Here is a 22,443-nt window from a genome sequence, read left to right on the forward strand (position 1 = left end):
AGGTGTGGGAGCTGCCGGGACTGGGCGGGTGAGACATCTCCTACTAGGTGAGGGGGCTACTGGGAGCTGAGCGGGTGACACATCTCCTACTAGGTGTGGGAGCTGCCGGGACTGGGCGGGTGAGACATCTCCTACTAGGTGGGGGGGCTGCCGGGACTGAGTGTGTCAGACGTGTCCTACTAGGTGGGGGGCTGCTGGGAACTGAGCAGGTGACACGCCTCTTACTAGGTGGTGGGGCTGCCGGGACTGAGCATGTGAGAAGTCTCCTACTAGGTGGGGGGGCTGCCGGGTGCTGTGCAGGTAACATGTCTCTTCTTAGGGCCCTATTCCACCGGACAATTATCGTTCAGATTATTGTTAAATCGTTCGAATCTAAACGATAATCGTTCGGTTGAAATGCAGTTAACGATTAACGACCGAACGAGAAATCGTTGATCGCTTTACAAGACCTGGACCTATTTTTATCGTTGTTCGTTCGCAAAACGTTAGCAAATCGTTTGCATTGAATAAGATGTCGTTCAGTCATTTGCAGTAGATACGAACGCAATAGCGAAGAAAAAACGTTTGCAAATACGATCATAAGTAACGATTATCGTTCCATGGAAATGAGTGAACGTTTTCAGGTCTTTCGCAATAGCGGTCGTTTAAGATCGTTATTCGTTAACAATTATGCGAACGATAATCGTCCGGTGGAATAGGGCCCTTACTCATTGTCCTCTCTCTCTCTTCTCTCTCAGCTCCACCCCCTCTCGCCCGCCTGCACCATCGCCCTCCACACAGAGTATCGCAGAGCGCAGCTGCCTCTCTCGAGGATCCAATGTCCGCAGCACTTTTCATGGCGGCCATGTCAGAGATCGGAGGGGTCAGAATCCACCCCCTAGTTCTCCCACGCACCCTCACGAGGGGTTAAACCAGAGCCGATCCCGAGCCACCTCCAACCTGTTCAGCAAGCTGACCTCCAAACTGACCCGCAGGTAAGGGAGAATATGGAGGGGTCCGGGAGACCGAAATACAGGGACCGACTGCCAGCCAAACATAGGGGACCTGTGAGAGTAGATGGGGGTATGACACCCATACGGCTGGGAGAGCAGTGCATGATGGGAGTATTACCAGAGACCAGTCCAGGCGGGACCCCACAGTGATCTCACCATAATAAGGGAGTAAGAATAGTAGTGATGTCACTGCAGCATGCATCAGCACAGCATTTGATCAGTCACGAGTGGTCGGGTACTGGAGTCTGCTTAGGTTTACACCCCCTGCTGCAGTCAGACATAGGTGTGCATATAAGTTACACCCCCTGCTGCAGTCAGATATAGGTGTGCATATAAGTTACACCCCCTGCTGCAGTCAGGTATAGGTGTGCATATAAGTTGCACCCCCTGCTGCAGTCAGGTATAGGTGTACATATAAGTTACACCCCCTGCTGCAGTCAGATATAGGTGTGCATATAAGTTACACCCCCTGCTGCAGTCAGGTATAGGTGTGCATATAAGTTACACCCCCTGCTGCAGTCAGGTATAGGTGTGCATATAAGCTAACACCCCCTGCTGCATTCAGGTATAGGTGTGCATATAAGTTTACACCCCCTGCTGCAGTCAGACATAGGTGTGCATATAAGTTACACCCCCTGCTGCAGTCAGGTATAGGTGTGCGTATAAGCTTACACCCTTCTGCAGTCAGACATAGGTGTGCATATAAGTTACACCCCCTGCTGCAGTCAGACATAGGTGTGCGTATAAGCTTACACCCTCTGTTGCAGTCAGGTATAGGTGTGCATATAAGTTACACCCTCTGCTGCAGTCAGGTATAGATGTACATATAGGTTACATCCCCTGCTGCAGTCAGGTATAGGTGTGCATATAGGTTACACCCCCTGCTGCAGTCAGGTATAGGTGTGCATATAGGTTACACCCCCTGCTGCAGTCAGGTATAGGTGTGTTCATAAGCTTACACCCCCTGCTGCAGTCAGGTATAGGTGTGTTCATAAGCTTACACCCCCTGCTGCAGTCAGGTATAGGTGTGCATATAATTTACACACCTTGCTGCAGTCAGGTATAGGTTTGCGTATAGGTTAAACCCCTGCTGCAGTCAGGTATAAGTCTGCATATAAGTTTACACCCCCTGCTGCAGTCAGACATAGGTGTGCATATAAGTTACACCCGCTGCTGCAGTCAGACATAGGTGTGCATATAAGTTACACCCCCTGCTGCAGTCAGACATAGGTGTGCTCATAAACTTACACCCCCTGCTGCAGTCAGGTTTAGGTGTGCATATAAGTTACACCCCCTGCTGCAGTCAGGTATAGGTGTGCATATAGGTTACACCCCCTGATGCAGTCAGGTTTAGGTGTGCATAAAGGTTACACCCCCTGATGCAGTCAGGTATAGGTGTGCATATAAGTTACACCCCTGATGCAGTCAGTTATAGGTGTGCGTATAAGCTTACACCCCCTGCTGCAGTCAGGTATAGGTGTGCATATAGGTTACACCCCCTGCTGCAGTCAGGTATAGGTGTGGATATAAGTTACACCCCTGCTGCAGTCAGGTATAGATGTGCTCACATGTTGATGATTTTCCATCACGCCCGACCCAATATCTCCACTAATATTATCTGTCGGTGGATGGTTAGAGAGCCCCATATACCATATATTCATGGACGAACCAAGTGGCGGGAATTGGAGCCAAAAGTATGAGCTTTATGGGGACCCTAAAATGCCTGTCTGTCCACAGTGATTTTACAGACGTGCTCATAACCATACACCTCCTCACTCATTGCAGTCTACTTGACCGTAGCTTTTTCTTTAAAATCAACATATGTCAGAAAGTTATATAGATTTCCAGTCTTCCAGTACTTATCAGCTGCTGTATGTCCTGCAGGCAGTTGTGTATTCTTCCCAGGCTGACACAGTGCTCTCTGCTACCACCTCTGTCCATGTCAGGAACTGTCCAGAGCAGGAGAGGTTTTCTATGGGGATTTGCTGCTGCTCTGGACAGTTCCTGACATGGACAGAGGTGGCAGCAGAGAGCACTGTGTCAGACTGGAGAAAATACATCACTTCCTACAGGACATACAGCAGCTGACACGTACTGGAAGACTGGAGATGTTTAAATAGAATTAAATTACACATCTATATAACATTCTGACACCATTACAGTACAGCTGTACTTTTTATCCATTGCAGTCAGTTACCAGAAAAAGTAAGTGAACCCTTTGGAAGTCCCTGGATTTCTAAACTGATTACAACTAGAAATGTGATGTGATTGTTCTCACATTATATACAGGACACAATGTAACTAATAACACTCAGATAGCTGTATTGGTTATGTCTGAGTAAACATCCACAGGGCAGGTAGAAAAAGAAATTAAACTTTTATGCTAAGGACTTCTGTAAAGACTATAGACATAGATTTTTGTTTTGGAATCAAAGTACTGACCTCAACCCTAAGGACTTACTGTGGCCTGACCTAAGGAGGGCGCTACACACAAGGCATCACAAAAATACTGATGGACTGAATGCATATTTGCAGGAAGGAACAGTCCAGAAATCCTCCATGTTGTCTAAACATACGTTCAGCTACAAGAAACATTTGGAGGAGGCGATCGCTGCTAAAGGAGGATCTACAGGTTATTAAATTAAAGGCTTTACACTTAGCTCTTCTCTCTGCCCCATGGATGTTTACCCCATGTGCTCAATAAAAGACCTCAGCATACAACTATGTGTGTTATTAGTTTAGTTATATTGTGTGTCTTATTTAATTGTGATTTAGAGAACAATCAGTCCTGACTGCACAATTAGGCTGTGAAGTCCTGACTTCACAGGCTGTGAAGGCGAGCACAGATCTGACAGGTCGGCACTCCCTTACATTGGTTGGGCCTTTAAGTTCAGTCCTCTGTATCTATGGGAGGGTGACCCAGTTGGAGGCGGCCATTTTTGGACTGTAATGGTCATTGCTCCCCTTTCTGCCTTCTTCCTTTCCTTTCACCTGTCTTCTCATGTTTTTTTTCTCCCCCTTCCTCCCCCTCTGTCTTTCTCCTCTTTCTCTTTCTGGCTTCCTCTCCAGGGTCGCTCTTGACCCCTCTAAGAGACAGGCGTCTCACCGCTGTGTGTCTGGAGTGTCTCTCCCTCAGGACAGCAAGATCAGTAAGTGTCCTTTAAATAACCAGTGGGGCGAGTCTTGTGTGGGGAGTGCCATTGTCTTGCCGCAGTGGGTGATGGGGTGAGGATGAGTATGTTTGCTTCATGACTGGTAAACGACTGGTACGTAGGACTCGGTCTACATGTAGCCTCTCCCAGGTCACACTGCAAGAGCATCACCCATCCACCTCCTACCTTATGGTCCGCTCTGGTATTAGTGATGTCTGGCCTTGTGGTCAGCGCTCCGCTCTGGTATTAGTGATGTCTGGCCTTATGGTCAGCGCTCCGCTCTGGTATTAGTGATGTCTGGCCTTGTGGTCAGCGCTCCGCTCTGGTATTAGTGATGTCTGGCCTTGTGGTCAGCGCTCCGGTCTGGTATTAGTGATGTCTGGCCTAGTGGTCAGCGCTCCGGTCTGGTATTAGTGATGTCTGGCCTTATGGTCAGCGCTCCGCTCTGGTATTAGTGATGTCTGGCCTTATGGTCAGCGCTCCGCTCTGGTATTAGTGATGTCTGGCCTTATGGTCAGCGCTCCGCTCTGGTATTAGTGATGTCTGGCCTTGTGGTCAGCGCTCCGCTCTGGTATTAGTGATGTCTGGCCTAGTGGTCAGCGCTCCGGTCTGGTATTAGTGATGTCTGGCCTTATGGTCAGCGCTCCGCTCTGGTATTAGTGATGTCTGGCCTTGTGGTCAGCGCTCCGCTCTGGTATTAGTGATGTCTGGCCTTGTGGTCAGCGCTCTGCCCTGGTATTAGTGATGTCTGGCCTTGTGGTCAGCGCTCCGCTCTGGTATTAGTGATGTCTGGCCTTGTGGTCAGCGCTCCGGTCTGGTATTAGTGATGTCTGGCCTTGTGGTCAGCGCTCCGGTCTGGTATTAGTGATGTCTGGCCTTGTGGTCAGCGCTCCGCTCTGGTATTAGTGATGTCTGGCCTTGTGGTCAGCGCTCTGCCCTGGTATTAGTGATGTCTGGCCTTGTGGTCAGCGCTCCGGTCTGGTATTAGTGATGTCTGGCCTTGTGGTCAGCGCTCCGCTCTGGTATTAGTGATGCCTGGCCTTGTGGTCAGCGCTCCGCTCTGGTATTAGTGATGTCTGGCCTTGTGGTCAGCGCTCTGCCCTGGTATTAGTGATGTCTGGCCTTGTGGTCAGCACTCCGCTCTGGTATTAGTGATGTCTGGCCTTGTGGTCAGCGCTCCGGTCTGGTATTAGTGATGCCTGGCCTTGTGGTCAGCGCTCCGCTCTGGTATTAGTAATGTCTGGCCTTGTGGTCAGCGCTCCGGTCTGGTATTAGTGATGTCTGGCCTTGTGGTCAGCGCTCCGCTCTGGTATTAGTGATGTCTGGCCTTGTGGTCAGCGCTCCGGTCTGGTATTAGTGATGTCTGGCCTTGTGGTCAGTGCTCTGCTCTCATATTACTGTTTTCTGGCCTTGTGGTCAGCGCTCAGGTCTGGTATTAGTGATGCCTGGCCTTGTGGTCAGCGCTCCGCTCTGGTATAAGTGATGTCTGGCCGTGTGGTCAGCGCTCCGCTCTGGTATTAGTGATGTCTGGCCTTGTGGTCAGCGGTCTGCTCTGGTATTAGTGATGTCTGGCCTTGTGGTCAGCGCTCCGGTCTGGTATTAGTGATGTCTGGCCTTGTGGTCAGCGGTCTGCTCTGGTATTACTGTTTTCTGGCCTTGTGGTCAGCGCTCCGCTCTGGTATTAGTGATGTCTGGCCTTGTGGTCAGCGCTCCGCTCTGGTATTAGTGATGTCTGGCCTTATGGTCAGCGCTCTGCTCTGGTATTTGTAATGTCTGGCCTTGTGGTCAGCGCTCCGGTCTGGTATTAGTGATGCCTGGCCTTGTGGTCACGCTCTGCTCTGGTATTTGTAATGTCTGGCCTTGTGGTCAGCGCTCCGGTCTGGTATTAGTGATGCCTGGCCTTGTGGTCAGCGCTCCTGTCTGGTATTAGTGATGTCTGGCCTTGTGGTCAGCGCTCCGGTCTGGTATTAGTGATGTCTGGCCTTGTGGTCAGCGCTCCGGTCTGGTATTACTGTTGTCTGGCCTTGTGGTCAGCGCTCTGCTCTCATATTACTGTTGTCTGGCCTAGTGGTCAGCGCTCCGGTCTGGTATTACTGTTTTCTGGCCTTGTGGTCAGCGCTCCGGTCTGGTATTAGTGATGTCTGGCCTTGTGGTCAGCGCTCCGGTCTGGTATTAGTGATGTCTGGCCTTGTGGTCAGCGCTCCGGTCTGGTATTAGTGATGTCTGGCCTTGTGGTCAGCGCTCCGCTCTGGTATTAGTAATGTCTGGCCTTGTGGTCAGCGCTCCGCTCTGGTATTAGTAATGTCTGGCCTTGTGGTCAGCGCTCCGGTCTGGTATTAGTGATGCCTGGCCTTGTGGTCAGCGCTCCGGTCTGGTATTAGTGATGTCTGGCCTTGTGGTCAGCGCTCCGGTCTGGTATTAGTGATGCCTGGCCTTGTGGTCACGCTCCGCTCTGGTATTAGTGATGCCTGGCCTTGTGGTCAGCGCTCCGCTCTGGTATTAGTGATGTCTGGCCTTGTGGTCAGCGCTCCGCTCTGGTATTAGTGATGTCTGGCCTAGTGGTCAGCGCTCCGGTCTGGTATTAGTGATGTCTGGCCTTGTGGTCACGCTCCGCTCTGGTATTAGTGATGTCTGGCCTTGTGGTCACGCTCCGCTCTGGTATTAGTGATGTCTGGCCTTGTGGTCAGCGCTCCGCTCTGGTATTAGTAATGTCTGGCCTTGTGGTCAGCGCTCCGCTCTGGTATTACTGTTTTCTGGCCTTGTGGTCAGCGCTCCGCTCTGGTATTAGTGATGTCTGGCCTTGTGGTCAGCGCTCCGGTCTGGTATTAGTGATGTCTGGCCTTGTGGTCAGCGCTCCGCTCTGCTATTAGTGATGTCTGGCCTTGTGGTCAGCGCTCCGCTCTGGTATTAGTGATGTCTGGCCTTGTGGTCAGTGCTCCGCTCTGGTATTAGTGATGTCTGGCCTTGTGGTCAGCGCTCCGCTCTGGTATTAGTGATGTCTGGCCTTGTGGTCAGCGCTCCGGTCTGGTATTAGTGATGTCTGGCCTTGTGGTCAGCGCTCCGCTCTGGTATTACTGTTTTCTGGCCTTGTGGTCAGCGCTCCGCTCTGGTATTAGTGATGTCTGGCCTTGTGGTCAGCGCTCCGGTCTGGTATTAGTGATGCCTGGCCTTGTGGTCAGCGCTCCGGTCTGGTATTAGTGACGCCTGGCCTTGTGGTCACGCTCCGCTCTGGTATTAGTGATGTCTGGCCTTGTGGTCAGCGCTTCGGTCTGGTATTAGTGATGTCTGGCCTTGTGGTCAGCGCTCCGGTCTGGTATTAGTGATGTCTGGCCTTATGGTCAGCGCTCCGCTCTGGTATTAGTGATGTCTGGCCTTGTGGTCAGCGCTTCGGTCTGCTATTAGTGATGTCTGGCCTTGTGGTCAGCGCTCCGGTCTGGTATTAGTGATGTCTGGCCTTATGGTCAGCGCTCCGCTCTGGTATTAGTGATGTCTGGCCTTGTGGGCAGCGCTCCGCTCTGGTATTAGTGATGTCTGGCCTTGTGGTCAGCGCTCCGCTCTGGTATTAGTGATGTCTGGCCTTGTGGTCAGCGCTCCGGTCTGGTATTAGTGATGCCTGGCCTTGTGGTCAGCGCTCCGGTCTGGTATTAGTGATGCCTGGCCTTGTGGTCAGCGCTCCGGTCTGGTATTAGTGATGTCTGGCCTTATAGTCAGAGCTCCGCTATGGTATTAGTGATGCCTGGCCTTGTGGTCAGCGCTCCGCTCTGGTATTAGTGATGTCTGGCCTTATGGTCAGCGCTCTGCTCTGGTATTTGTAATGTCTGGCCTTGTGGTCAGCGCTCCGCTCTGGTATTACTGTTTTCTGGCCTTGTGGTCAGCGCTCCGGTCTGGTATTAGTGATGTCTGGCCTTGTGGTCAGCGCTCCGCTCTGGTATTAGTAATGTCTGGCCTTGTGGTCAGTGCTCCGGTCTGGTATTAGTGATGTCTGGCCTTGTGGTCAGTGCTCCGGTCTGGTATTACTGTTTTCTGGCCTTGTGGTCAGCGCTCCGCTCTGGTATTAATGATGTCCGGCCTTGTGGTCAGGGCTCCGCTCTGGTATTAGTGATGTCTGGCCTTGTGGTCAGCGCTTCGCTTTGGTATTAGTGATGTCCTCACTTTAGGGTGTCTGAAATCTTCCTTTTTTTCATATTTATATTTTCTGAACATTTTCACCACACTGGAGACTGTTGGACTTGAATGTCCGCCCTACTCTCCGCCCCACTCTCACCAGACTCCAGAAATTTCTTTATGATTATTTTGAGCCATTGAATGTTTTCTAGTGCTGTATTCTGATATCTCTGTGTGGCCCATAAGATGAAAAGGCAAATTGTCAGTCTCTGTAGAGATCAGATTATGGGAAACCATCCTGGTCTGGTAGCAACCATTGCCTCTTTGCACCATCACACCATCACCTGCTCCAAATATTGGTACCATCACACCACCAGCTGCTCCACATCCCTGCACCATCACACCACCAGCTGCTCCCCATCCCTGCACCATCACACCACCACCTGCTCCACATCCCTGCACCATCACACCACCAGCTGCTCCACATCCCTGCACCATCACACCACCAGCTGCTCCACATCCCTGCACCATCACACCACCAGCTGCTCCACATCCCTGCACCATCACACCACCAACTGCTCCCCATCCCTGCACCATCACACCACCAGCTGCTCCACATCCCTGCACCATCACACCACCAACTGCTCCACATCCCTGCACCATCACACCACCAACTGCTCCACATCCCTGCACCATCACACCACCACCTGCTTCACATCCCTGCACCATCACACCACCACCTGCTCCACATCCCTGCACCATCACACCACCAACTGCTCCACATCCCTGCACCATCACACCACCAGCTACTCCACATCCCTGCACCATCACACCACCACCTGCTCCACATCCCTGCACCATCACACCACCAACTGCTCCACATCCCTGCCTGCACCATCACACCACCAACTGCTCCACATCCCTGCACCATCACACCACCACCTGCTCCACATCCCTGCACCATCACACCACCACCTGCTCCACATCCCTGCACCATCACACCACCAACTGCTCCACATCCCTGCACCATCACACCACCAACTGCTCCACATCCCTGCACCATCACACCACCACCTGCTCCACATCCCTGCACCATCACACCACCACCTGCTCCACATCCCTGCACCATCACACCACCAACTGCTCCACATCCCTGCACCATCACACCACCAACTGCTCCACATCCCTGCACCATCACACCACCACCTGCTCCACATCCCTGCACCATCACACCACCAACTGCTCCACATCCCTGCACCATCACACCACCACCTGCTCCACATTCCTGCACCATCACACCACCACCTGCTCCACATCCCTGCACCATCACACCACCAACTGCTCCACATCCCTGCACCATCACACCACATCCCTGCACCATCACACCACATCCCTGCACCATCACACCACCAGCTGCTCCACATCCCTGCACCATCACACCACCACCTGCTCCACATCCCTGCACCATCACACCACCACCTGCTCCACATCCCTGCACCATCACACCACCAGCTGCTCCACATCCCTGCACCATCACACCACCAACTGCTCCATATCCCTGCACCATCACACCACCAGCTGCTCCACATCCCTGCACCATCACACAACCAGCTGCTCCACATCCCTGCACCATCACACCACCAGCTGCTCCACATCCCTGCACCATCACACCACCAACTGCTCCACATCCCTGCACCATCACACCACCAACTGCTCCACATCCCTGCACCATCACACCACAACCTGCTCATCATGACTGCACCATAACTTCACTACCTGCTCCACATCCATGCACCATCATACCACCAACTGCTTCACATCCCTGCACCATCACACCACATCTGCATCATCACACCGCCAACTGCTCCACATCCCTGCACCATCACACCACATCCCTGCACCATCAAACCACCAACTGCTCCACATCCCTGCACCATCACACCACCAACTGCTCCACATCCCTGCACCATCACACCACATCTGCACCATCACACCACCACCTGCTCCACATCCCTGCACCATCACACCACCACCTGCTCCACATCCCTGCACCATCACACCACCAACTGCTCCACATCCCTGCACCATCACACCACCAACTGCTCCACATCCCTGCACCATCACACCACCAACTGCTCCACATCCCTGCACCATCACACCACATCCCTGCACCATCACACCACCAGCTGCACCACATCCCTGCACCATCACACCACATCCCTGCACCATCACACCACCAGCTGCACCACATCCCTGCACCATCACACCACATCTGCACCATCACACCACCAACTGCTCCACATCCCTGCACCATCATACCACCACCTGCTCATAATGACTGCAGCATCACTTCCCCACCTGCTCCACATCCCTGCACCATCATACCACCAACTGCTCCACATCCCTGCACCATCATACCACCACCTGCTCATAATGACTGCAGCATCACTTCCCCACCTGCTCCACATCCCTGCACCATCACACCACCACCTGCTCCACATCCCTGCACCATCACACCACCAACTGCTCCACATCCCTGCACCATCATACCACCACCTGCTCATAATGACTGCAGCATCACTTCCCCACCTGCTCCACATCCCTGCACCATCACACCACCACCTGCTCCACATCCCTGCACCATCACACCACCACCTGCTCCACATCCCTGCACCATCACACCACCAACTGCTCCACATCCCTGCACCATCATACCACCACCTGCTCATAATGACTGCAGCATCACTTCACCACCTGCTCCACATCCCTGCACCATCATACCACCATCTTCTCTGCATGCCTCTGCACCATCACACCACATTCCTGCACCATCACACTTCTGCCTTCACCATCTCCCTGCACACCTCCATATGTATATGCAAAGAAGGTGAGCGGTCACATTATTCTGTCTCAGTAAGAAAAAGCAGTAGGCACTGCACAGATACACTTCCACCGTATCACAGTGGGACACCTTGTCACACACTTGGCGATGCTCTATCCCGAAATAAAGATTTGGATGGCACAAAGAGATGGCACTCACTTATTTAAATCCATACTGGTGTAAGACTGGGGGAGTGCCATCTCTTTGTCTTGGATGAGTCACATTATTCTGGATGCTGTCTAATACATCATGGTAACAGCTGTCTATTATTTTTAGGGTCACAGACGAATCTGAGAGAGTCTGGAGACCTGCGGTCACAAGGTCAGTACTTCAGTCCTTCATTCCCGTCCTTTATATGACATAATACTGTATATACCATGTATCACCACCACCGTCCCCGACCCAGAAGCTCACAATCTAACCCTACTATCTCATGCACAGTGTAAAACTTCCATCAGCATGTGTCTCCTCCATTGTGTCGGGGGTCTCTCCTCCATTGTGTCGGGCGGGTTTCTCCTCCCTTTACCCTCTCACATTTCTCTCTTTTTTTCCTTTCTGCAGTAGCTATATACCTTGGTATAAAGCGTCGACCCACTCCAGCCTGCTCGGACCTTCCGGGGATGTGACGAAATCCACCCGGCGCCCCCCCTCGAATTCGCCAGCCCCCTCGACTGCTCCCAGTGAATCTTACCCAGTGGGAAGACCTCGGCCCTTACCAGGCAAGCTCCGCCCACTTGTCACTGTTGGGACGCTGGGACTTTAAGAAGGGGATATATATATACGTTCTGTGGAAATCCATTAGGATGCTGCTGTAGCTTTTTAAAGCTGGGACAAGCCCCATCGGGGGCCAACCATGCCTAGTCCTGGGCAGCCACACCCTCCTTTACTGCGGGGATGCTGTGCCTTTAAGGTGGACGCCTCCTTGTCTGGATAGCCACGCCTATAGGGATTTGTCTGTGGCACAAGAGGGAGGAGCACGTCCACTCCACCCATAAGACACGCCCCTTTTGGATGTGCCATGCCCACTTGTGTACTGTGAGACGGAGAGCTGTGACATCACAGGGGGAGGGGGGCGGTCATTTTTTACTAGGGGTTCTGCGCAGTGTGGACAGATGCAATGCTGGATCCGAGACCTTACGATATTAACTCTTTCCTTCCCGACTGGGTCACGTCCTGAAATTCTTCCCCATCTCTGGCTCCGCCCATTCTGATAATGGACAATATATTAGCTCCTCCCCAACATATGTGCTATGTTAATGAGTTTCCCCGCCTTGTCACAGGCCCCACCCCCTATCATGACGTACACACCGTGTATTAACCAGTCTGCGTCCTCCAGGTGTGTATCTTATGAAGTGTCCCCGCCTCCTGATGGATGGGAGGTCCCTCCCCCTGCGCTGCCGCTCTCACTCATTGGTCACTCGTCATCCAGGAAGGTCTTTGTATATATAATATATATGTGCAGGTCACGCAGATTCCTGTACTTTTTAAAGACGGGAGGGGGGGAGGTGTCCTATGGTTGCTGCCCAACTAAGACCAATTAATGAACGTATCGCCCAGCGTTGTGCGCCCACTTAACAAATTGAGCACAGAGAAGCCGGCCTCATTGTCTCCGCAACAAGACCCCCGAAGTCACCCAAACCCTACACCCGATACTGTAACACTGGAACCTCATCATCACTGCAGTAAAGCAAATGGCACCATCTAAGCCCAATACTCGATACTGCTGCCCATCATCCTCATCATTACTGCAGCCAGTCCTCTGGCACCATCTAAGCCCAATACTCGATACTGCTGCCCGTCATCCTCATCATTACTGCAGCCAGTCCTCTGGCACCATCTAAGCCCAATACTCGATACTGCTGCCCGTCATCCTCATCATTACTGCAGCCAGTCCTCTGGCACCATCTAAGCCCAATACTCGATACTGCTGCCCATCATCTTCACTGCACCCAGTTCTCCGGCACCATCTAAGCCCAATACTCGATACTGCTGCCCGTCATCGTCATCTTCACTGCAGCCAGTCCTGCGGCACCATCTAACTTCCACACCTAATAATGCTGCCCTGCACCTTTATCATTACGGCAGCCAGTCCTCCAGCACCATCTAACTTCCACACCTAATAATGCTGCCCTGCACCTTCATCATTACGGCAGCCAGTCCTCCGGCACCATCTAAATCCCACACTTAATACTGCAGCCCTGCACCCCTATCATTACGGCAGCCAGTCCTCCGGCACCATCTAAATCCCACACCTTGTACTGCAGCCCTGTACCCCCATCATTACGGCAGCCAGTCCTCCGGCACCATCTAAATCCCACACCTGATACTGCAGCCCTGCACCCCCATCATTACGGCAGCCAGTCCTCCGGCACCATCTAAATCCCACACCTTGTACTGCAGCCCTGTACCCCCATCATTACTGCAGCAAGTCCTCCGGCACCATCTAAACACCACACCTTATACTGCAGCCCTGTACCCCCATCATTACTGCAGCAAGTCCTCCGGCACCATCTAAATCCCACACCTTGTACTGCAGCCCTGTACCCCCATCATTACTGCAGCAAGTCCTCCGGCACCATCTAAATCCCACACCTTGTACTGCAGCCCTGTACCCCCATCATTACTGCAGCAAGTCCTCCGGCACCATCTAAACACCACACCTTATACTGCAGCCCTGTACCCCCATCATTACTGCAGCAAGTCCTCCGGCACCATCTAAACACCACACCTTATACTGCAGCCCTGTACCCCCATCATTACTGCAGCAAGTCCTCCGGCACCATCTAAACACCACACCTTATACTGCAGCACTGCATCTTGATCATCACTGTCTCAACTCCTCCAGCACCAATTCAACCCACAACCTCTGCTTCTGAACTGCATACTGATCCTCGCTACAGCCAGTCCTTAGCATCATTTATACCCCATAAACTTCAGCGCTACACTACATCCTCATCATCCCTACAGCAACCATCCCCGGCACCATCTAAGCCCCATAAAAATTAGTGCTTCACTGCATCCTCTTCATCACTACAGCCAAACCTTGGCACCATCTAAGTCCCATACAAATACTGCCTCTTTATTACACCAATACTGCTGGACTGCTTTTTATTGCTGTAGCCAATCCCTGGCACCATCTAAGCCCATAACAATACCACTGCACCGCTTTCTTAGTATACCAGTACTGCTGCACTGCATCACTTCAGCCAGCCCCTGGCACCATCTAAGGCCCATACTAGTACTGCTGCACCATCTAGACCTTATAAATAGTACTGCTATACTACTATCACCACTGCATGAAGTCACTATCTAAACCTCAAAACCATTTCTGTATCCTCATCACGGCAGCCATCCCCCAACACCATCTGAGCCCCACAGCTATTACTGCTGTACCACCCCCACATCATCAATACAACACGTCTCCCGATTCCCGGCACCATCCAAACCTCACAGCTGGTGTATCTGAGCAGCTGTGACACGATGGTGCCCCCTCGGAGCCGCTGTATTTATCTACACTGTATGGTTGGTATTGGCTCCTTCCATCTCTGTGGGGTGATGGTACCCTGCAGGTGCCTCACAATGGATAGACCCCCCCACCCCAGATGTCATCCAGTGATGAGGGGCGCAGTCTTACATTATTACGGTGTTCAGAATGGGGTTTCTGGAATTCAGCCCGTTCTCCTCACACAACCACAGCGCCGAGTCTAGAAACCAGAGTGCAGGCGGTGTCATGTACCCAGCACACACGCTAGTAGTGTAGACTGTCAGCAGTGAACCCTCCTCCCCGACAGTGTACCCCAAGACTATTTATTAAAATCACCCTAAGAAACCCAAATCGTGGTGTGTGTCTTTTCTATTTTACTGGCTGGAGCAGAAGCTGTGAGGATGTTAGGCCAGGAGAGGGTTAAATGGCTGAATGTGTTATGTACAGCCATTATATTGGCTTACGATTGTAACACTGGTATATAGCACACCCGTCACACCAATATGTTGTGCCTTGTACTTGTATAATGCACCATCACACTGGTATATTATACCCCTCTGTGTAATGCACCATCACACTGGTATATTGTACCCCCCCCCTCACGTATAATGCACCATCACACTGGTGTATTGTATCCCTCCACCATGTATAATGCACCATGACACTGGTATATTGTACCCCCCACCTGTATAAGGCACCATCACACTGGTATATTGTATCCCTTCACCATGTATAATGCACCATCACACTGGTATATTGTACCCCTCTGTGTAATGCACCATCACACTGGTATATTGTACCCCTCTGTGTAATGCACCATCACACTGGTATATTGTACCCCCCACCTGTATAATGCACCATCACACTGGTATATTGTATTCCCCACCTGTATAATGCACCATCACACTGGTATATTGTACCCCTCTATCGTACACTCCATCATCATACACAGAGGAATCAGAGGTTAAAGTCTCCTTTATTGTCTTCAGCTGATATCGGGGGGCACATAGTAAACGGGGGCACCTGGTGTTTTACAATATATACAATGAAACCATCAGGATGTGAGCCGTACACAAGGAGCTGCGCCGCTGTATTCTCCTCTTGTTCCCTTCTCTCCCCCATTTCCGATGACTTCCCGCAAAGACGTCTCTTCCAACCTCTAGTGATCTTAATGGGGTCTCCGGGGCTCCCCTCTATTGGTGGCTCCGAGGGGACCTGAAAGGCTCTGTCTCTTGTGCGATTTACTTCTGGGCGGGTATCAAGTCATCAATGGCCTGTGACTTCTCCAGTTTCTTCTCCATCTCAACCATCAGCTTCACACCATCAACCACCATCTGGACCTGCTCTACTTCAGAGAAGCCCAGTCTATCAGCGTTGGAAATGTCAAAGGTGCCACCAACTGCAGCTGTGTCTACACCACCTGTGGAAGAGAGAGCACTGAGGTTATATACCAGTCTGAGGATCGTATGGGGCCCCATCTCCGTATGAACATGCGTCACGGAGGTGCCCTGTATTGAGCAGATGCATGGACCATACTTACCAGTTCCTCTCTTCTGTAGACGAAGTCTGGTCAGGATCTCTTCAAATTTGGCGTGCTTGCTGAGGTTGGGGAGTTTGACGTGGACACCGCCTCTCAGACCTGTGCCCAAGTTGGATGGGCAGGTCAGGACGTAACCAAGATGCTCGTTCCAGGAGAAGGGGTGACCAGCAGCCTTGAAGATCTCTTCAATCTGTGTGGAATGAACAAGGATGAGATGAGAAGCCAAAGCCAATACGTTTGGAGGAGAAAGGAAGTCGTGGTCCAGGCAGCCTTTACCTTCTGCAGACCGACACAGAAGCGCTGGAAGACCTCCTTCATGTTACCGCCCTTCTGCATGGAAATGACTCTCAGATGGTCCTCCTCATTCACCCAGACCAAGAAAGTCTTGTTGTCATTGTGCCTGGAAGAGAAGAAAGACACTTTTAGCTCTCACCGTCTGGATCCGCGGGGTGGGTCTGACATTTTCTGAAGAACAATGAGGACAATGCTTTATTATGTATGGGAGACAACTGTCCACATTATCCTGGACACAGATGCCCAGAACAAGGTGACAGTGTCCTTGTGCCGCCTCTATGATATTCCTGGAAAGTTTATGGGCCGGTGTGACCATGAGCGGCCCCTGAATGTCTCATGGTGCCTATTAAAGGACCTGGATTGTATCCCAGCCAGAGTGTGCAGTCACGTACCAGATACCACGGGCATCGGGCCAGTCACGAGCCATGCCAGCAGCCAGCAGCAGGGGAGACACGGGCTTGTCAAACAGGAAGTGGTCAGCGATGAGCTGCTCCTGCTCGGCGTCAGTCATGTCCTTCAGGGGGTAGTACTTGCCCTTGAATTCTCCTGTCAAGCTGCTGAGAGCTGCAAAGAGACAGGTGTGATTTAGCATAAGGGACATCATGCACTACCTGTGGGCATGTGCACGGACACTTATTCCCACCACTTACCCTGGATGGACAGCTTCTCAATGGCACGACGCTCTCCACGGCTGCAGTGGGGGGGCAGAGTGTATCCCTTGATGCTGCGTCCAGTTCTCACACGGCTACTGAGGACGTAGTTTGGGTCCAGATCATCACCTCCCTACGAGAACAAGCCGATGTGTCATTTTATGACTAAGATAATAATGACCAGAGGACACATTATATGGGGTCTCCATCACATTTTATTCCCCATTTTTACCTTCAGGTTCTGGAAGTTGAGGTCGGTCTTGTGCTTGTCTGTGGGCTTGTAGCCGTTGTGACGATCCTCAATGACGGGGTCAAACAGATCCTTGAACACCTCGTAGGATTCCTCGTCTCCAGCAACACAGCCGACGGTCATGATGAAGGGGTGACCTAAAGAGGGAAGAGTCAGATGGGTGAGCTGTCAGGGTGAAGAGCCTGAAGACAGGGACCAGCATGGGGGTGCGCTAGTATATTGAGGGCTTGTCTGGAACAAACCCTTATTCTATAAAGTAGTGTTCTTCAACCCATGCCTCTCCAGCCTTGTAAATACTAGAAGGGGATATCACTGGAACGTGTACAAGGACATCATGGATACAGCCGTTACCTAATACTTCACTGACAGTCAACAATGCACCTGGTGATAGCCCTCTATAGCTCCCCTAGTGGCTAAGGTTCACACTGCGCTGCATATGTATGAATGTCCTATAATGGACCTTAGCCTGAGAGCAAACCATCAAGTCTGACAGTAGTAGAAGACCCAATAGGTCAGTCTGGGGGTTCAGGTAGTCCCTGCTCCACAGGGTTCTGAATTTCAACAGGAGGTTTCTACAGAAACATTCTTTAGACTCCAGTGAATGCAATAAAACAAAGCTCCCACCCCAAGTCAGCGGAAAGCGGGGGTGCCCCATTGTCTGTTTTACAGGATCTACGAGGCCCCACCAGTCTGGTGCACAGGATCTACGAGGCCCCACCAGTCTGGTGCACAGGATCTACGAGGCCCCACCAGTCTGGTGCACAGGATCTACGAGGCCCCACCAGTCTGGTGCACAGGATCTATGAGGCCCCACCAGTCTGGTGCACAGGATATATGATGCCCTCGGTTTGGTGCACAGTATCTATGAGGGCCCACCAGTCTGGTGCACTTACCTGGGTTGTCCACACCAGTCTGGATGACATCGTCCACGGTGAAGCCGCTGGGTGTCTGCTTGTCACGGAGCTTCTTGTAGATGTCCAGAGTCAGGACCTTGGCCATGTGGTTGTTGTGCTTGGTGAGGTCGGGGAACTCCTCCTCAGGGGAGAAGTTCAGCTTGAAGTTGTTGTGGGTGTTTCCGAAAGGCATGATGAAAGATCGGGCTGGACCTGCGGAAGGAAACAGTCAGTGTGAGGAGGACCCAAGGACTGGTTGGAAGATCTATGGGGGTCCCCTGAATTCTAACAATTCTAAACTGTCCCTATTAGTGAAGAGACCTGATGCAACTTGGGACCCCAGTGCCCCCCTCCTGGCAGCTGCACAAGTGGTGGACACCAGAGCCTGGACTCTTTGTAGTAGCCGGAGAGTCATATGATGTAGCAGCCGGGTGTAGAATGTCACCTGGTGCGTGAGTGACCCCACAAGTGACAGTCTGTCAGTGCAGTGACAGCACATTCTGAGTATATATAGATCCTGCAGGCGGCTGACAGGTGGTGGCAGCTGCTGACATGAGATGGGCAGGGGGTGATGGTGCCAGGGTGGGCTGTGAGTGGAGGGGGGTGGGGTAGTAAGATGATAGTAAACAGCAAGGGGAGGGGGTGCTATAGTCAGTACCCCAATCGTTAAACTTGACATGGAGGAGACATCTCCTACCCTGTGCAGAACAGGCTCTGCAACAAGGGGTGAATGCTCTGCAGCAGGGGGTGCATGCTCCGCAATAGAAGGTGAGTGCTCTGCAACAGGGGGTGCACACTCCACATTAGGGGGTCAATGTTCTGCAGCAGGGGGTGCATGCTCTGCAATAGGGGGGCAATGTTCTGCAACAGGGGGTGCATTCTCTGCAGTAGGTGAATACCCTGCAATAGGAAGTTTATGCATTGCAGCTGGAGGGGGGGGGGGGGTTGAATGCATAATAGGGGTGAATGCTCTGCAACAAGGAGTTGGTTCTGCAGCAGGGGGTTAATGCTCTGCACTACTATAATCTCATGTTAATCTTCTGATGTGATCCTTGCTCTGCATGGGGGCTGTCATATCTTATATAACACAGCTGGGAAACCCATCCTCCTGCTAATACTAGGGTGAGGCAATCCCCTACCCCTGCCCTGTGGCTGCTGGGTGTAAGTGCACCGAGTCAGGGCAATGGATGTGCAGGGGTTAATGTGGAGTTAGTGGTGGGGTCAGTGCAGGTCAGTAGAGCGGAGTATTGGGGTTAGTGGTGGTGTAGGGGTTAGAGCTGAGTTAGCGATGTTCAGGTTAGTGTAGGTTCAGGAGTTATAGCTGAGCTAGTTTGGCAGTGTTGGGGTTATATATTAGTTTTGCAGTATTGGGGTTAGTGTTGGTGCAGGGGTTATAACTCAGTGAGCTCTGCAGTGTCAGGGTTAGAGCTCTGCTGTGTTGGGGGGGGGTTAGAGCTCAGTCAGCTCTGCGGTGTTGGGGTTATAAATTAGTTTTGCAGTATTGGGGTTAGTGTTGGTGCAGGGGTTATAACTCAGGGAGCTCTGCAGAATTGGGGTTACAGCCCAGTCAGCTCTGCACTGTCAGGGTTAGAGCTCTGCAGTGTTGGGGGGTTAGAGCTCAGTCAGCTCTGCAGTGTTGGGGAGTTAGAGCTCAGTCAGCTCTGCAGTGTTGGGGGGTTAGAGCTCAGTCAGCTCTGCAGTGTTGGGGGGTTAGAGCTCAGTCAGCTCTGCAGTGTTGGGGGGTTAGAGCTCAGTCAGCTCTGCAGTGTTGGGGGGTTAGAGCTCAGTCAGCTCTGTAGTGTTGGGGGGTTAGAGCTCAGTCAGCTCTGCAGTGTTGGGGGGTTAGAGCTCAGTCAGCTCTGCAGTGTTGGGGGGTTAGAGCTCAGTCAGCTCTGCAGTGTTGGGGGGTTAGAGCTCAGTCAGCTCTGCAGTGTTGGGGGGTTAGAGCTCAGTCAGCTCTGCAGTGTTGGGGTTATTGTCAGTGCAGGGTTAGACAGTTCCCAGGGTCTGTGCAGTAACCCCCCCTGCCCTGTGCTCTCCTGGATGGGGAAGGAGTTGGGGCTCCCTGGCAGGGAGGATGGGGAAGGAGTTGGGGGTCCCTGGCAGGGAGGATGGGGAAGGAGTTGGGGGTCCCTGGCAGGGAGGATGGGGAAGGAGTTGGGGCTCCCTGGCAGGGAGGATGGGGAAGGAGTTGGGGGTCCCTGGCAGGGAGGATGGGGAAGGAGTTGGGGTTCCCTGGCAGGGAGGAGGATGAGTACATGCATTACCTGCTGTAGAGACGGAGCAAACTTCAGGGTGACCCAACTTTCTCTCCCCAAATGTCTCATTATATACCAGCAGGACTCTCCCTATTGGCTGCAGCTGAGAGGTGTGATATATGTCACAGTGATGTCATCAGGCAGACGGCGCGCTGATTGGCTGCTGCTCCTCTGTGAAGATGCCTTTATCTGGAGGAGAAGAGCTCAGCTTACAGGGAGTTATAATTAGAGGGGACAGAGGAGGAGGGAGACCCCCCAGCTGGGTGATGGCCGCAGGGTCCCCGTTCCATGTCACCTTGCAGGGGTCCGCATATGGGGGGCAGATATATGTGTATGTGGGGGGGTACCTGCAGAGTGACATAGGAGCAGGTGGCTGATACATGAGGGCAGAATTTGCAGCCACAGCTTCCAGTATAGCCAGCTGCCATGGTGCTGACCTGAAGAGCTGACAATCTACATGCAATCACTCTGGTGGCCCCCCTGCAGCACATGCAATGACTCTGTGTGTGCCCCCCCCTGCAGCACATGCAATGACTCTGTGGGCCGACACCCCCCCCCCCCCCCCCTGCAGCACATGCAATCACTCTGTGGGGGCCACCCTGCAACACATGCAATGACTCTGTGGGGCCCCCCTGCAACACATGCAATGACTCTGTGGGGCCCCCCTGCAGTACATGCAATGACTGTGGGGCCCTCTGCAACACATGCAATGACTCTGTGGGGGCCCCCTGCAACACATGCAATGATTCTGTGGGGGCCCCTGCAACACATGCAAAGACTTTGTGGGCCCCCCTGCAGCACATGCAAAGACTCTGTGGGGGGCCCCCTGCAACACATGCAATGACTCTGTGGGGGCCACCCTGCAACACATGCAATGACTCTGTGGGGCCCCCCTGCAACACATGCAAAGACTCTGTGGGGGGCCCCCTGCAACACATGCAATGACTCTGTGGGCCCCCCTGCAGCACATGCAATGATTCTGTGTGGCCCCCTGCAGCACATGCGATGATTCTGTGTGGCCCCCCTGCAGCACATGCGATGACTCTGTGTGGCCCCCCTGCAGCACATGCAATGATTCTGTGTGCCCCCCCTGCAGCACATGCGATGACTCTGTGTGGCCCCTCTGCTTCATTAATGTAAACTTAGTGGAGTGATGTTTCTATCATAGAGGCAGGTCACATGACTGCTTCCCCACGTTGTCATAGCATGCAGCCACCACTAGGGGAGCTCACTGCATAAGAATATACAGTAGTTCAATGGGAGCTGTAATAATCCCCTTTATAGAGAGCTCCCCCTAGTGGTGGCAGTATTAACCTAAATGTAGGGAGCTCCCTCTAGTGGTGGCTGTGGGTGCCGTGGATTTATTTCTTTGGGGTTAAAGGGATCCTTTTGAGTTTTATTAGTTTTTTTTTTTCGTTATTTTAATAAATTGCTTTAATGTATCTTTTTTAATCTATCATTCAACTTCCATTGAGTGGCAGCAGCAAGGTATGACACTGCCACCTCTGCTGCCACAAACATTTGTGTTAGGGATTACAGGGCTATCTAAGTAGAAAATATGATGTAACAGCAGAATAGTGAGTGCAGCTCTGGAGTATAAGACATGATATTACAGCAGAATAGTGAGTGCAGCTCTGGAGTATAAGACATGATGTAACAGCAGAATAGTGAGTGCAGCTCTGGATTATAAAACATGATGTAACAGCAGAATAGTGAGTGCAGCTCTGGAGTATAAGACATGATGTAACAGCAGAATAGTGAGTGCAGCTCTGGAGTATAAGACATGATGTAACAGCAGAATAGTGAGTGCAGCTCTGGAGGTGACTGGAGCATAGATATGATATTACAGCAGAACAGTCACCTGCAGAGCTGCACTTACTAGAGTATAATGATGTAACAGCAGAATAATGGGTGCAGCTCTGGAGCTGACTAGAGTATAAGACAT

At 52.0% G+C, this 22,443-nt stretch overlaps 2 protein-coding genes across 6 annotated transcripts in view; one reads left to right on the plus strand and one right to left on the minus strand.

The window, feature by feature from the left end:
* The window catches only part of MARK4 (microtubule affinity regulating kinase 4), a 42,310-nt gene extending 27,346 nt beyond the window's left edge, over nt 1–14,964 (plus strand). For 4 of the 5 annotated variants that reach the window (XM_069985549.1, XM_069985551.1, XM_069985552.1 and 1 more), the window contains 3 exons: nt 738–974; nt 11,406–11,450; nt 11,691–14,964. In XM_069985549.1, coding sequence (XP_069841650.1) covers nt 738–974; nt 11,406–11,450; nt 11,691–11,892 — 484 coding nt within the window. In that variant the 3' untranslated portion in view covers nt 11,893–14,964. Of the gene's footprint in view, nt 1–737; nt 975–4,061; nt 4,142–11,405; nt 11,451–11,690 lie in introns of all 5 variants that reach the window. The other variant, XM_069985554.1, reaches the window with a different exon arrangement.
* A 606-nt stretch (nt 14,965–15,570) lies between these two features.
* CKM (creatine kinase, M-type) lies at nt 15,571–20,612 on the minus strand. The gene is made up of 8 exons (XM_069985555.1): nt 20,508–20,612; nt 18,241–18,453; nt 17,330–17,484; nt 17,098–17,230; nt 16,840–17,011; nt 16,430–16,553; nt 16,154–16,343; nt 15,571–16,033 (listed from the first exon to the last, which is right to left on the minus strand). The coding sequence occupies exons 2-8, from the start codon at nt 18,431–18,433 to the stop codon at nt 15,855–15,857; spliced, it is 1,146 nt and encodes a 381-aa protein (XP_069841656.1). The 5' UTR covers nt 18,434–18,453; nt 20,508–20,612; the 3' UTR covers nt 15,571–15,854.
* Between the last annotated feature and the right edge of the window lie 1,831 nt (nt 20,613–22,443).

The sequence above is a fragment of the Dendropsophus ebraccatus genome, chromosome 10 (assembly GCF_027789765.1).
Source record: "Dendropsophus ebraccatus isolate aDenEbr1 chromosome 10, aDenEbr1.pat, whole genome shotgun sequence".
NCBI classification, from domain to species: domain Eukaryota; kingdom Metazoa; phylum Chordata; class Amphibia; order Anura; family Hylidae; genus Dendropsophus; species Dendropsophus ebraccatus.